Source organism: Oncorhynchus masou, unplaced genomic scaffold (genome assembly GCF_036934945.1).
Source record: "Oncorhynchus masou masou isolate Uvic2021 unplaced genomic scaffold, UVic_Omas_1.1 unplaced_scaffold_1118, whole genome shotgun sequence".
Lineage (NCBI taxonomy): Eukaryota > Metazoa > Chordata > Actinopteri > Salmoniformes > Salmonidae > Oncorhynchus > Oncorhynchus masou.
Genome location: NW_027000912.1, coordinates 6,614 through 23,626, shown reverse-complemented (window position 1 = coordinate 23,626; position 17,013 = coordinate 6,614). Strand labels below are relative to the sequence as shown.

General features: G+C 37.0%; 1 protein-coding gene across 1 annotated transcript in view; it reads right to left on the bottom strand.

Annotated features, from left to right (window-relative positions):
• LOC135529202 (transcription factor COE3-like) overlaps nucleotides 1-4,211 on the bottom strand; it is a gene marked incomplete at its 3' end in the record, with an annotated part of 185,871 nt that extends 181,660 nt beyond the window's left edge. Inside the window, exons 1-4 of the mRNA XM_064958060.1 lie at nucleotides 3,711-4,211; nucleotides 3,273-3,429; nucleotides 2,852-2,915; nucleotides 2,322-2,377 (exon numbers count right to left, since the gene is read on the bottom strand). Of these exons, the coding sequence (XP_064814132.1) occupies nucleotides 2,322-2,377; nucleotides 2,852-2,915; nucleotides 3,273-3,429; nucleotides 3,711-3,850 (417 nt within the window). The remainder of the gene's footprint in view (nucleotides 1-2,321; nucleotides 2,378-2,851; nucleotides 2,916-3,272; nucleotides 3,430-3,710) is intronic.
• Between the last annotated feature and the right edge of the window lie 12,802 nt (nucleotides 4,212-17,013).

Sequence of the window (17,013 nt, the reverse complement as noted above, 5' to 3'; positions counted from 1 at the left end):
GATCAAAGCGAGAAATACATCAGAAGCAGACGTTTAAAATATCGAACTGGATATAACACGTTGCACATTTGCCGATCTCTGTGGGCTATAGCATATAAACCTTAACCTACACCACAATAACATTCAATTCATAAATGGATCAATTCATTATATAATTGATTATTAATTCATAAAGTATATAGGCCTACTAATATTGACATATAGGTCTACATACAGCAATTGTATAGTTTACGTTTTATAGGTTAAATTGTAAATTCAAAAAATAAAATCATTTCTCGTAGATAATTTCCAAACAATTCATTTCTTTACAAAATATATATTTATATATATTGTAATGTAAATAAATAGCCTAAATGATTTGTTAGAACACAACAAAAAATGTCAAATAGGTTAATATGTGTATATGTTGTTTATATATGTTTTATCCCAGGATAATACCAACACCACGTTGGTTCTGCTGCAGATGGGCGATGTAAATAATACCCATTTCCGTATACATCAGCGCCATTCTAATCTACAGATATTTCGTGGGGAACGAGCTAATGGGCAATCTGTTGTTTATTTTGAGCCGCTAACAATGATTTTTCTCGGATACAAAAAAAAAGCGTGTCGGGGGGGTTCGGTTGAGTAATTTTTGAGCATTGGCTTTAACAGATGGCGTGGAGCTGTAGGTGCGCTCGGCCTCAGTTCTTTTTGCTCTCTGTCTGTCTCTCTCCCTCCCCTCGTTCTGCCCCGGGTCTGTGATGCACGGCTACAGCCCGACAACAGCAGCCTGCCTATCCCGCGCGCACCGCCGTTACATCTTGGATGAATGTAAAACCAAAGAAGCGGGGCTTTTAATCAAAGATAAACTCTTTATAATTAGCAATTAAGTAAAACGCATGACACACTATAGGGCCTATCACAATTGATTTAACGATGAACAACAACGCTGCTATAGCAAGAGGGGACATAAGCGGCTGAATTAAAAAAAACATCACTACATAAAATATTTCACAGCAAAATGAGATAGGGATTTTAATATTGTTTTTGGTGCTTCTGGTAGTAGGTGAAAACACATCGAAACAGCTCTGTTCCATTGGAGGTGAGAGGGGTACCACATAGCCGAGCTACAACATCTATATGTGAGGGATTTGGGGAGTATTGCAGTTATCATCATGTGATTTATTTCCCGTGTCTCGGCTGAAGAAACAGAAATCCATAAACTGACGGTTCAGCGTCATTGACTCTCTGATCATAGACAGACCTATAGGCTACAGTCAACGAGGAGTGGGGCGAATCTAACATGTAGCCTATATTTCCTATATAATAATAAGAGGTGACAAAATAGGAATAAACAAACTGGTCATAAAAATGCTGTTTAACCCTAGACACTGAAGCTATAGGCTATTCAAGTGAACTTGGCGGAGTGCACTTAAAAATAAGCCCATACTAGCGGAGAGTGATTTCCGAAAACATTCAGGTTGAGGAAACGCGCCACATTGTCCACTCAAGTGGCCTCTCCTACTAAAAGGGTCTCTTGTTATTGAACCGAGACTTTCTTTGAGCAATAATAGTCTCGTCTGTTTGTCACAATAAATAATTATTTGAATATTTCTGAACTGATGGACTGTCAACGCACAATTATACTACATAGCAGATAAGACCTATGTTTGTTGATGGCTTCGACATCCCATCTATTAGCACATAAGACAAATTAGTGGTTAATTGACTAAAAATGCGCTCACGAGCCAATACACAAAGCACCGTAGTAGACCTACAAAACCTATTCATTTCATGAACGGTAATATCAGCTAAATATTTCATAGCATTCTCTCCCCCAAAAATATATATAATATCTCGTGTCAAAGTATAATTACGATTTTAAAAAGGGAAATTAAATAGACCCCATTAAACACTTTTGCTGCGAATTAAATCAACATTAAGGGGAATCGTGCACGGGTATACGGGAGACCCCTGGAGCTTACCACCCGAATTAAAGAGAGGCCACTAAAGGTTATTATTGTAATTAACTATATACCGGATATCTACAACTGTCCATCTCTATAGCCGAGTCACAAAAGTTGTATAAAATAAAAAATAATAACAACAATTACAATCGCTCCAACCCGAGAGCGAGCTGATTTATAGTGAAATATAAACGATTAAAAAAACACAACCACACATGGCCTAATAACTTACAGGCTCATAATTGAAGCATATATCTTCTGTAATAGGGTCAATTCGAAAACCACGCACGTTTCCACAACACACGTTATATTTCAAGCACCATAAGCAAACAATTTGGCATTGCAGATAATTATATATAAAAAAAATCTTACCTGTTTTGTCATGGAATCGATTAATCGTACGAAAAGATCCTGTTCTGTTCTGACACCTGCGAATAAAGTATATATATATATGTTATATCTTGTCATTTACACCGACAAGTATCTTGTAATTTACACTCTGATTTTGCTTCCACATTATATTTTAGAAAATATATGTCTTACAATTTTTACGGACATAAAATAAATATAATTAAAACACGGTTTGTTTGTTTTTAATAAACACCTGTCATCTCAATACATTTTCGTGATCATCATCTGGTCCGCGTCAGGTTAAAACGTGGATTAATATCTGATTCACCCCGCATCGCTAACTGAGCGTGGATTAACCATAGACGATGCTAGCTGACACCGAGCGAGGCAATTTACCACTTTAAAAATGTAACCCAATATCGGACTAACAACCACCATACAACGTTATCTGGCGGAATCAATGTCCAAGCATGCGTCCCTGATTTGTACTGATTCACTTCATGATAATTCCCACACAGTGTATTTCCTGTATCAGTAGCCGTACCACTTACCGTTGCTGTACAGTAACTGGAGTTTGTAGTGAATCCCATTGTTAGTTTTTTCACTGTTTGGTTCCTGAAAATAATGAGCATTGAATCAGTGTTCACATACATTTACTGTGTTTTGTTGATATTTGTCTTGATGTGGTAATTATGAGCTCACAAAATAGACTATTATGAAGGGGTCAAGTGGGGGGGGGGGGGGGTATCTATCTATGTAGAGTAAAACAAATAAAAAAATAGATGTATAAAATAATTTTGTGACATTCGAAGTCATTTAGAAAGTCCACATAACGGCACGTGTCTCCTCCGCCGCCTATGACGTGTTCCTGCCTTTACCACCAAATGATGAACTGTGTAGGTGAAAATAAATGTAAAAAAAAAAGAAAAAAATGAATAAAATGGGACGATATTCCAAAGAAATGGCGCTTACTTTGTCCTTCTCCACAAAGTCCACATAGGCTGTCCGTTCGATCTCCACCGGCTGTCCTTGTCGGTCATACAACGCAAGAACGAAGTGGAAAAAGTTGGATTTTCTGAGGTTGGACGGTGGTTGCTTCTCGTAGTGTGCCCGAGCCAAACCCACACCGCTGCGGGGAGAAGAGAGAGGGGCACCTCGGTTAGATGGGAGAGATGCACTGCAGATGGAGCGAGCAGCAGATGACAACATTGGGAGATGGTGTGAAAGGCACGTTTTTAGAGACAAGAGATTTCTTGATTTGTTACTTTAACAGTAATATGATGTAATGAGCGTTGGAGAACGCGCTGAAGAGAAGAGTCGCATAGGGAGATTGTAATTGATACATGGCAATGTGGGGATTTAGGGGCAATCTGAGAAATGCATTAAAAATTGGATGTTTGGCAAACGTACCTTTGGGCGGCTGTGTTCGCATCCACTACCCCAGATGTGTGCATCCACGAGCGGACCGAGTTCATCCCGCTGCCCAGCGGTTCCTCTTTCATTGTCGTCCCTCCTCTAGGTAAGCCTATATTTTCCTGAATTCCAAACATTAAAACAGTTTCGTACAAACCCGCTCCAGCCAAATGAGAATAATAGGAAGGTAGTTGTTGAAGAGCAATCTTTCCTTCTTGGCGGTTGACAAATAACAGTAAAATAAGTTTGTTGTAGTTAAAACGTGTAGAACGAAATAAAAGTCCCAGTTGAGTTCACAAGTCCTGTCTCCTTGAGCCCGTCCTGTGTTGGCACGACATGAACAATTCACAGAGTGGGTTACTGTAGTCTATATCGGTAGCTGGTTGGAACGTGATCCTAGTCGTTGAAGAAGTCGTTCAAATAGCAGGATATGGTTGTAGTTGCATCTGTTTTATTCAAGTTTTTATTCGAAATGCGTTTGAAGAAAACTTTTTTTTTTTTTTTGTTTTTGGTGATGGCTCCTCAAGCTGGAGTCATCATACAACAAGCATTTACAACAACAAAAAAGCTTCAGTTGAATCGACCACTTCTGGCAATGCGCTCCAGCTCCAAAAGACAAAATAAACGAAATGATTACTATGGCGGTGTTCCTGGACACAGGAGAGGTTGATGAGAGGCCTTTAGCGTCTTGCAGAATGGGATGGAAGCATACAAAACTCAACCCTCTATCCCGGAGGAGTGGAACCTTTCCCGGGAGCCAAAACTCTAAACCCACGGGATGCGCGCTGTCAGAATATGACGCGCTGGTGGGCGGAGCTTCGACCATATATGGAACAGTGACACGTCCTGTCCCTGAACGAGCTTCATTCTGGAGAGTCCTACATTTCAATAGCTGCCTGGCTGAAACCCGAGAGCTCCAGCAAGGCAAGCTCCACTTTTTCCTCCATCAAATGTAGAGATTTCCCCCCTCAATTTCACATCTTGTGACGTTAATATTCACTAAACATGAAATCCTAAAGGACACGAGTGTCGCCGATACAACATATTATAGGGAAGGGAGCGGAATTGTCACTAAATACTTTACCCAGGGAGGCTGCTATGTGATGTTCTCAGCAATGAATGAGTAAATATCGACTAAAAGTCTGAGGGAAGCTCATAACATGTCTATAGGAGCATAAAGGAAGGACTTTCCAATCCATTTGGTCAAAACTAGATACAATGTCAATGGGATATATTTCACTCTTACTATTTGTTAAGGCTTTTCCAAATCTAAATTGGCATGTTTTATAGAGGAGGTCGCCACGCGCATATATAATCAAAGTTAATCAATGCTATTTTAATGCTGCCATGTTTCAAGTGATGGAATATAACGCGTCTCTCACGGCGAACTAAAGTAACTCTGCTGCAAACAGTAGCCTTGGTATTACTTTCTTTATAACGGGAAATGCGTCAGATGTCTGTATCCCAGGCTACTACCGTTTGCATGGTAAGAACTCGTATCGATTCAATGTGCAATACCTCATGTCTGTCATGAAGTTTATTAAACAGCCGGGCATCGTTGCAATGTGTTAGCCTAATGCAATGCGCAGGTTGTATGTGTGCTATACATGAATGTTCAATACGATAGTTGATTTAGTTTAATGTGGGTGTACATCATTCTATTCAGTGAACGGACTCGGGGGATGAGCGGTGTCCAACCTCTCTCTTCTGAAGAACAGACCTGTATTTTATTATAATAAAGAAACACTTTTAAATAGTACAATAATATGACCGGAAGGTATTTCTCCTTCGGGGCAATGCTTTCTTGTTGCTAATTTGCAGACCTTTTTTTAAAGCTACATTTTCACATTGTAATTAATCGGCCAAAAAAAAAAAGTGAAGTCCGATTTGGGTTATCAGGGGACCCCACAGCCCCGTGCACTAAAGGGGTGGGATGGGTGTACGTGGAAAGGAAGAGAGATGTGTTTTAGACAGCATTTTGCTGGGGTTGGGGGTTAATGACTATTGCCAAAGATAAGTGAATTATCAAAGCGGCTGTTGTTCTTCCGTCGTCTCTAAATCCATTCCTTTCCCGGCCCTGCACGTCCTAATTAAATACGTAAGTATAATAAAATCAGCATTTTATTACTATTTTAGGATAATATCGTTAAGCTATTCTATTTCTAGACAATTTACAATTTATTAATTTACAATTTATTGTGTCAACCCGGAAAATATTGTACTAAGTGTTCATTTTAATGGGTTCATATGCAAATTGCTTATAAATTATTATTTGCTCGATAAATTGATGTGACGTAGAACGATGTTACCAAGGCCGTGTTTGCGGCGTTGCAAGTCAAATGTTATAACGTTGAAATAGAGCGCACTTGAATTTTTTAGTTTTTTTCCCCTCTAAATATGTTATTTCAATTGGTCATAAATTAAGTTACTTGCCAACATTTTTTTTTTTTATCTCAGTATAATTCTGTCTTGGAAACGGCATATTGCACCAAGTAGCCTAATGATATGTTTAATGCCGATTATACACCAAAGGGCCTGAAATCTGATGACCAAAGTAGGGTTTTTAGGACAGATCCTGTTCAAACTGATACTGTTGACGGGAGAGAAAGAGGTTCGCGGACAGTTCGACAACCCCATCACGTAGGTAACGACCCCGTCATAAAAAAGGAGTTTTAAACCTTATTTGACAACAAATGCAGCTGCTCCTCTATTTTGGACGATATTAGGCGAAAATGAATGCAAATCTGTGTTGGGAGCCATCTGGACAGGAATAGGGAATCAGCTGCTGCCACAACAGGCGCTGAGCCTGAATCTATTTCAGCTCATTTTCTCGGATCATCTGGTCGCGTGCTAAATGCTCTCTTTCATTTCAACCAAGTTTTAACTTTGCTTTCCTCTCTAACTGCTTCCGTCAGACAGACGGAAATTAATCAAGGTGCTTAGGACGGAAAGAAAAAAACGGGACGTTGATGGACATATAAGTGCATATTTTAATTTATGATCATGTCTCAATTTGACATATGAGTGCTTCTCGCACGTGCTTATTCTGTGGTGGTGTTTAAACGTCAGCAACACACGCAGCGACATCTCAACAAGTCATGATGTTGATGCACGGATTAGATTATTCTTTAGCGATAAAAAGTCACAACAAAGCAATAGCATAATAAGTCAAGATAAATAATAATAATAATAACGATACTAATAATAATGATAATAATAATAACAACAACGCTATTAATAATATTGATAACAATACGTCTATTATATTCTAATATCAACTCACTAAAAAGCTTGTGTATATTTTGCATTCAACATTAACTGTGCGTGTAGCCCATACTGCTCTAATCATAACGACCATGTGTGCGGATTTAGTTGTAAAATATCGCTAATGTTATATCTCATTTGGAGAAGTGTGCTAATGGTGAACAAAATAAAACCACAATGTTAGTCATGCAGGAGGAGTGTTGGTTTGAATAAGATTTGCTTGGTGTTGCCAAGACCTCCGGAAGAAAACGACCCTCCTCCTTATTGTGTGTGAAGTGTTCCTTTTGTGTGAATTTACGGGGTGAGGCTTCAATGATCCCCCACAAATTTGCATTTAAATAGCGACATCAACCGATTCGCGTGCCACACACCAATGGGTCTCCCAGATGTCAAGGCAAAGTCGGTGAGATGGCCACAGCCCAGCTGTCCTCTCCTCTCCTCCAGTCGCAACATCATACCAAAGCACAGAGAGAGAAAGACTAAATATACCAAGGTTTCCCTGTTTTCATCTCGGATCGCGATAGAAGCGTGTCGTGTTACTGACTGTACAGTGGGCTATATAGCCGGATGCTGTGGCAGCAGAAAAAATGAACAAGACTTCACTGAGTGAAGAAACTCAGATAGAAGAAAAAATATCCAACAAGACGCGATTATATTATTGTTTTAAACGGGACATGGTTTCATTACTTTGCTAGACAGTCCACATAATTCTTAATGCCAGCCTGGGATGCGAAAACTCACAATAAGTAGCGGACAGAGAGTTTTATTGACATGACATGGACACGAAATAAAATAAGAGACTAATTGACAATGCAAAAATATTGAACACAGGACTCTCTCAAACTGAGACATTAGTTAGGGTAATCTTTTATCCCATAAATGTCAATTCCTCTGCAGCCTTAATATGCAAGTCCGCTTGTGGTTGATGGCAGGTTGGGCAATATAGGGGTCCTGCTTTCACGGTTCGAGCACAAATTGAACTTGAACGTTTTGTGTGGCTTTTAGAAACGTGGTTTAAACATAAAGGAAACTTCTTTTAGATGCAGTTGAATCATCCACATATAAAATATTTTCAGATATAGTTGAAAGAAGTCCTCTTTCACTTCAGACAAATATCGACATTCAGCACTTTCCAATATTTCATTTTTACAGCTTCCTCTCTCTCGCGCTCTCTAGTGTGTGTGTGTGTGTGTGTGTGTGTGTGTGTGTGTGTGTGTGTGTGTTTGTGTGTGTGTTCGTAGTAGGCCGACTGCACCATCATCAACCAAATGTCAGAGCTGAGTGACTGCGCATCAAAAACACTCTACTGCATCTATGACAGTTTTTCAGTTGCATAGATTATTATTCCACGCCCTAAACATCACATAATAAATTACACAATTAACTGTTAGATAGCACACGAAGTTAAACTATAGAGGCGAGTCACTAACAACGTGAATGTCAGATGGAATCTTTATTTTAAAACGAAAAAAATCATATTTCTTACTCATTAAATGTTCTTAATATTTATGGCAAAACAACACGCTTCTAATTTGTTTCAATAACCGTGAATACGCCGCTCATAAGTCAACTCTTAAACAAAGGATCGTCTCTGCTTTATAAGCGCTGCGTCTCTTTCCCCGTGGCTTGTTTCAAATTCAATGTTGTTAATGATTACAGGAAATCAAACATGATTATTGGCAAAATCACGAGCACTTAATGTGCCCTCTGAGAGTATTCATACCTCTTGACTTATTCAACATTTTGTTGTGTTTACAGCCTGAGTTCAAAATGGATTAAATATCTATATATTTTCTCACCCAATCGACACACGTTAATAAATGACAAAGTGAAAAATAGTTTTTCGATTTTTTTGCAAATTTATCGAAAATGAAATACAGATATATCAAATTTACATACAGGTATGTATTCAACCCCCTGAATCAATGCATGTTAGAATCACATTTGATAGCAATTACAGCTGTGAGTCTTTCTGGGTAAGTCTCTCAGAGCTTTGCACACCTGAATTGTACAATATTTGAACATTATTCCTAAAAAAAATATTTAAGCTCTATCAAGTTGGTTGCTGATCATTGCTAGACAAGGATTTTCAAGTCTTGCCATAGATTTTCAAGCCGATTTATTAAGTCAAAACTGTAACCACTGTAGGCTACTCAGGAACATTCAACGTCGTCCTGGTTAGTAACTCCAGTGTAGATTTGGCTTTGTGTTTTAGGTTATTGTCCTGCTGAAAGGTGAATTCATCTCCCAGTGTCTGGTGGAAAGCAGACTGAACCAGGTTTTCCTCTAGGATGTTGCCTGTTCTTAGCTCTATTTCCATTTATTTTTATCCCTAAAAAGAAAACTCCATAGTCCTTGCCGATGACAAGCATACCCATAACATGATGCAGCCACCAACCATCCTTGAAATATGAAGAGTGGTCCTCAGTGATGTGTTGTGTTGGATTTGCACCAAACATAACGCTTTGTGGTGTATTCAGGACATGAAGTTTATTTCTTTGACAAATTATTTGCAGTTTAACTTTAGTTCCTGATTGCAAACAGGATGACGGTTTTGGAAAATGCTTATTCTATACAAGCTTCCTTCACTCTGTCATTTAGTTTAGTATTTTGGAATAACCACAACGTTTTTAGTTTTCTCCTACCACAGCCATTAAACTCTGTAACTGTATTAAAGTCACCATTGGCCTCAATGGTGAAATCCCGGAGCAGTTTATTTCCTCTCCGGCAACTGAGTTAGGGTTAAGGAGGCCTGCATCATCATAGTGACTGGGTGTGTTGATACACCATCCAAAGTGTAATTAATAACTTCACCATGCTCAAAGAGGCTATTCAATATCTGTTTTTTTTGTGTTTTTTTTACCCATCTACCAATGGGTGCCCTTCTTTGCAAGGCATTGGAAAACCTCCCTGGTCTTTCTGGTCGAATTTGTGTTTGAAATTCACTGTTCAACTGGGGGACCTTACAGATAATTGTATGCGTGGGGTACAGAGATGAGCTAGTCATTCAAAAATCATGTTAAACACTATTATTGTACACAGAGTTTGTCCATGCAAATTATCATGTGACTTGTTAAGCAAATTTTTACTCGTACATTTATTTAGGCTTGTCACGACAAAGGTGTTGAATACTTATTGACTCAAGACATTTCAGCTTTTTTTATATATATACATTTGGAACAATTTCAAAAAAATAAAAATACAAGTCCACTTTGACATTATGGGGTATTGTGTGTAGGTCAGTGACACACAATCTAAATGTACTCCGTTTTAAATTCAGACTGTAACACAACAACACGTGTAAAAAGTCTATGGCCGTGAACACTTTCTGGAGGCTCTGTACATAGAAATACACAGGCCGAATAATATTACATAATGGCGACATATTGTTTCTCATGTGTAGGCTTATATCTCAATACAGAAGTTCACAAGTCAAAACAATAGTCCGGGTTTGCTGAATATACAGTAAAAAAAATGATTTAATTGTCAAAGGCAATCCAGCATCTGCAACCTTAATGCAAAGCGTTGCTCGTTTGGCTCTAAATATTGACGAAGAGCGCCTCCTTTTGGTCATTTTAAAGACCACCACCACCATCGAGATTTCCTGGCAAACTTCAGCGCATCACAGTACCGTTACGTTTGTCAATAGATTGTTGACCCTTTAGAAAGCAACACGTGATCTAATTAGTGTATAGAGTAAACATCTGACAACCTATGTTGTTAATGTATATGTGATGTTCAGAACATTCATGTCTTATTTAGGCTTGCTTTGGTGTCGCTTGAAGGAAAATAATTCATATAATAAATACAAAACGCTATCTAATAGTCACGGTCATAAAATCAGTCAACGAAAGATTTACAGTTTTGATTAGTTGACGGAAATTAGAAATTAATTTAAAATAAACACAATTACAAAACAGAACCTAATTCAAGTGCTTTTACAATCGGGGTTGTTTGCCAGTTAGAAATGCGGTTGTTTCCTTACAATAAACAAGGCATCAATTAACAGCGTGCTGGAGTCATCGCAATTTAAATGCAAAAAAGCATAGCGATAGACCTTGATAAACTATCGGATACTTTTAAAATGCATTCTGAACATTATAAATATATTTGTTTCAAAGTTTCTAATGTCAAGGGGGCATCTTCATTATGGAAAAATGGTTCGATTAGGTAACTTCAGATATTGTAATTGGCTTTAATGAAACATGTATCGGGATAATTAACTCTGAAATTTGTGCAACCGCTGGGAAGTTGAGTCGGTGTCGGCTTTCATTCTGTCCAAATGTCCTAATACAGATCAGCCTTTAATTCAAAGGTGAACGGTTTTATTTAAAAGCTTTAAATGTGTATTTTAATTGCAACAATTTTAATCTGATAAACGAGCATAGCCTTTATAAATGTTGAAAATGCGACAAGCGAAGAACTTGGTAATAGGGCAGATTGGAGAGTGATTGTTGAGATTATAAACCACTGCTCCTAGCCTACCATCCGTTACAAATCACTGCTCCTAGCCTACCAACCGTTACAAACCAGTGCTTCTAGCCTACCAACCATTACAAATCACTGTTCCTAGCCTACCAACCGTTACAAACCACTGCTCCTAGCCTACCATCCATTACAAACCACTGCTCCTAGCCTACCATCCATTACAAATCACTGCTCCTAGCCTACCAACCATTACAAATCACTGCTCCTAGCCTACCAACCGTTACAAACCACTGCTCCTAGCCTACCAACCATTACAAATCCACTGCTCCTAGACTACCACCAACCATTACCAAACCACTGCTCCTAGCCTACCAACCTACAAACCACTGCTCCTAGCCTACCAACTGTTACAAACCACTGTTCCTAGTCTACCAACCAAACAATTTCTCCTGGCCTAATCCAAACCACTGCTCCTAGCCTACCAACCTACCAACCACTGCTCCTAGCCTACCAACCAAAACCACTGCTCCTAGCCTACCATCCAAACTGTTACAACCTAACAACCACTGCTCCTAGACTACCAACCAAACCATGCTCTCCTATCATACCAATCAAACCACTGCTCCTAGCCTACCAACAAACCGCTGCTCCTACCAAATCAAACTGCTCCTAGCCTACCAACCAAACCACTGCTCCTGCCTACCAATCCACCATCCAAACCACTGCTCCTAGCCTACCAATCCTAGCCAACCACTGCTCCTAGCCTACCAATCAAAGCACTGCTCCTAGCCTACCAATCAAAGCACTGCTCCTAGCCTACCAATCAAACCACTGCTCCTAGCCTACCAATCAAACCGCTTCACCTACTCAAACTCTCTATCCTACCAATCAAACCGCTGCTCCTAGCCTACCAATCAAACCGCTGCTCCTAGCCTACCAATCAAACCACTGCTCCTAGCCTACCAATCAAACCGCTGCTCCTAGCCTACCAATCAAACCGCTGCTCCTAGCCTACCAATCAAACCACTGCTCCTAGCCTAACTCACTCCTTATCTGCTTGACTGGTAATTAAAGCCTACAATCCAGTTGCACAGTTTATTAAGACTAACGATGAACAGTAGAACAATGTGATCTTACTGTTGACAGTGTCTAATCCTTTATTCCAACGTCCCCCTTAATCATCGCGATGTGACCGTGATTAGTGTCAAATAATGATTCTGATGATAATGATAACGCCTAAATTATGCTATCAGTATTACAGAATATTAAACAAGGGTATACCACTATAACAGGTCAGTACTAGTCTACTAATGGCAGTATATTAGGCTGTAATACAATACTACTGATTTAAATGATTTAAAACAATGTCTTGATGAACAGTGCAGAAGAACATGTGAGATGGTTGAGTTATGTCAAGCGGCCTACCCGAGTAGCTGTATCATTAGCATTTCCACTCTGGTGCTCAAATGAAGAGAGAGCTGCTGTGCGGCTTGCCCGCGGCACAGCCCGGGGCCATAGTCATATAAAGAAGGAGGGGGGAAATGAATAAAGAAACCGAGACCTATTCTAGGCAATTAACATGTAAAATATCCAGTGGAAATCGAGAGTGAACCGAGAGTGGTTGGGTCAACCGCTCCCCAATTTCAGAATAAGAACTAGATTCGTTTGGATCCTATTGAATAAAACAGTTGACTTCCATAATTAAAGATTTGTAGATGTGCACCTGCCACCTTCACACGTTATCATCTCTGATATAACCACATAGAGGTCAGATATAATGTAGACGACTTGTGCCTCATAAAACGGCCTCACATTATTCAACCATGTATTTAGGATACTGTCCTGGCTTTCTCTATCAGATTAATCCATACCATTTGATTAATTGTTTCTCTCGTAAATTACTCAAATTGGCAATAATTTTTTTTGCGGGGGGGGGGGCATATGTTCAAATCACGTAGCATTTGAGAACTCAAACGTAGAACCACAGCCCAGTCCATGGGCGATAGCGACCATATTTTGACAGCTGCAGCCGGCAGTTACCCGTGTGAAGAAACGCCATTACGCGGTGACAGTGCCCCACCTACAGGCACAAATAGCTCAAATCATTCAACTCGGTCTACACTTTAAATAGGTCTCATGCGAGTAACCTAATAATTATGCACACGGTCGATACAGCCTATGTCAAAATGGTGACATAATCATTATTGTGTGATTATTGGAGCAGTTTTCACAGCTGCGGGGGTAAATTTAACACAAAACACATCATTCAAAAGACAGTTGTTTCAAAACTCTTAAGCACATTTTCAATTGACGAAGTACAACAAACACAAAAATCATGCAGTCACTTTTTCACCAAACTTAACAAGTGTTTCATTTAGAAATATATGTTTCACATTGACATACATTTTCATATAAAATTAAATTGCTCTTCACAATGCAATGCTTGATATGATTGTCTTCTAATTTGTTCAAATACATTTGACTATGACTATAATCCAACTGTTCTCAGTTTTCAAACTGTTTTGTCTACTACAGAGTTTGATAATTTCATCATAAAATATTATGTTCGTAAAGTAGAACCATAATGTTTGATAATGTAAAGTGGAAACATAATGTTTGATAATGTAAAGTGGAAACATAATGTTTGATAATGTAAAGTAGAAACATAATGTTTGCTAATGTAAAGTGGAAACATAATGTTTGATAATGTAAAGTGGAAACATAATGTTTGATAATGTAAAGTGGAAACATAATGTTTGCTAATGTAAAGTGGAAACATAATGTTTGATAATGTAAAGTGGAAACATAATGTTTGATAATGTAAAGTAAACATAATGTTTGATAATGTAAAGTGGAAACATAATGTTTGATAATGTAAAGTGGAAACATAATGTTTGATAATGTAAAGTGGAAACATAATGTTTGATAATGTAAAGTAGAAACATAATGTTTGATAATGTAAAGTGGAAACATAATGTTTGCTAATGTAAAGTAGAAACAAAATGTTTGATAATGTAAAGTGGAAACATAATGTTTGATAATGTAAAGTGGAAACATAATGTTTGATAATGTAAAGTGGAAACATAATGTTTGATAATGTAAAGTGGAAACATAATGTTTAATAATGTAAAGTGGAAACATAATGTTTGATAATGTAAAGTAGAAACATAATGTTTGATAATGTAAAGTAGAACCATAATGTTTGATAATGTAAAGTGGAAACAATGTTTAATAATGTAAAGTGGAAACATAATGTTTAATAATGTAAAGTGGAAACAAAATGTTTGATAATGTAAAGTGGAAACATAATGTTTGATAATGTAAAGTGGAAACATAATGTTTGATAATGTAAAGTGGAAACATAATGTTTGATAATGTAAAGTGGAAACATAATGTTTGCTAATGTAAAGTGGAAACATAATGTTTGATAATGTAAAGTGGAAACATAATGTTTGATAATGTAAAGTGGAAACATAATGTTTGATAATGTAAAGTGGAAACATAATGTTTGCTAATGTAAAGTGGAAACATAATGTTTGATAATGTAAAGTGGAAACATGTTTGATAATGTAAAGTGGAAACATAATGTTTGATAATGTAAAGTGGAAATATAATGTTTGATAATGTAAAGTGGAAACAAAATGTTTGATAATGTAAAGTGGAAACATAATGTTTGATAATGTAGAGTAGAAAGTATAAGTAATATTACCGAAAATGACTTGAGATTTTATTCACAGTAACTTTAAAAAAATGTGATATTGGCAAGATCATGTTGGCCAATAATGTTTGGACCATGTTGTGTTGCTACCATGCTGTGTTTCTACCATGCTGTGTTGTCATGTGTTGCTGCCTTGCTATGCTGTTGTCTTAGGTCTCTGGTCGTGATGTGTATTTTGTCCTATATACATACATACATATAAATAAATATATATATATATATATATTATTTATTTATTTATTTTTAATCCCAGCCCCCGTCCCAGAAGGAGGCCTTTCCCCACTGTAGTTGTTCTTAATAGGCCGTCATTGTAAATAAGAAGTTGTTCTTAATAGGCCGTCATTGTAAATAAGAAGTTGTTCTTAACTGACTTGCTTAGTTAAATTGCATAAATTATATTACATAGTTAAATAAAGGTTAAATAAAATATGAAATAAAACTGTAATACTGCAATATATGCCAATAGAGTACTGTAATACTGTAATATATGCCAATAGAGTACTGTAATACTGTAATATATGCCAATAGAGTACTGTACTACTGTAATATATGCCAATAGAGTACTGTAATACTGTAATATATGACAATAGAGTACTGTAATACTGTAATATATGCCAATAGAGTACTGTAATACTGTAATATATACCAATAGAGTACTGTAATATATGCCAATAGAGTACTGTAATACTGTAATATATGCCAATAGAGTACTGTAATATATGCCAATAGAGTACAGTAATACTGTAATATATGACAATAGAGTACTGTAATATATACCAATAGAGTACTGTAATACTGTAATATATGCCAATAGAGTACTGTAATATATGCCAATAGAGTACTGTAATACTGTAATATATGCCAATAGAGTACTGTAATACTGTAATATATGCCAATAGAGTACTGTAATATATACCAATAGAGTACTGTAATACTGTAATATATGCCAATAGAGTACTGTAATATATGCCAATAGAGTACTGTAATACTGTAATATATGCCAATAGAGTACTGTAATATATGCCAATAGAGTACTGTAATACTGTAATATATGACAATAGAGTACTGTAATATATACCAATAGAGTACTGTAATACTGTAATATATGCCAATAGAGTACTGTAATATATGCCAATAGAGTGCTGTAATACTGTAATATATGCCAATAGAGTACTGTAATACTGTAATATATGCCAATAGAGTACTGTAATATATACCAATAGAGTACTGTAATACTGTAATATATGCCAATAGAGTACTGTAATATATGCCAATAGAGTACTGTAATACTGTAATATATGCCAATAGCGTACTGTAATACTGTAAAATATGCCAATAGAGTACTGTAATACTGTAATATATGCCAATAGAGTACTGTAATATATACCAATAGAGTACTGTAATACTGTAATATATGACAATAGAGTACTGTAATATATGCCGATAGAGTACTGTAATACTGTAATATATACCAATAGAGTACTGTAATACTGCAATATATACCAATAGAGTACTTTAATACTGCAATATATGCCAATAGAGTCCTGTAATACTGTAATATATAACAATAGAGTACTGTAATACTGTAATATATACCAATAGAGTACTGTAATACTGCAATATATGACAATAGAGTACCTTAATACTGTAATATATGCCAATAGAGTACTGTAATACTGTAATATATGACAATAGAGTACTGTAATACTGTAATATATACCAATAGAGTACTGTAATACTGCAATATATGACAATAGAGTACTGTAATACTGTAAAATATGCCAATAGAGTACTGTAATACTGTAATATATGCCAATATAGTACTGTAATACTGTAATATATACCAATAGAGTACTGTAATTTATGCCAATAGAGTACTGTAATACTGTA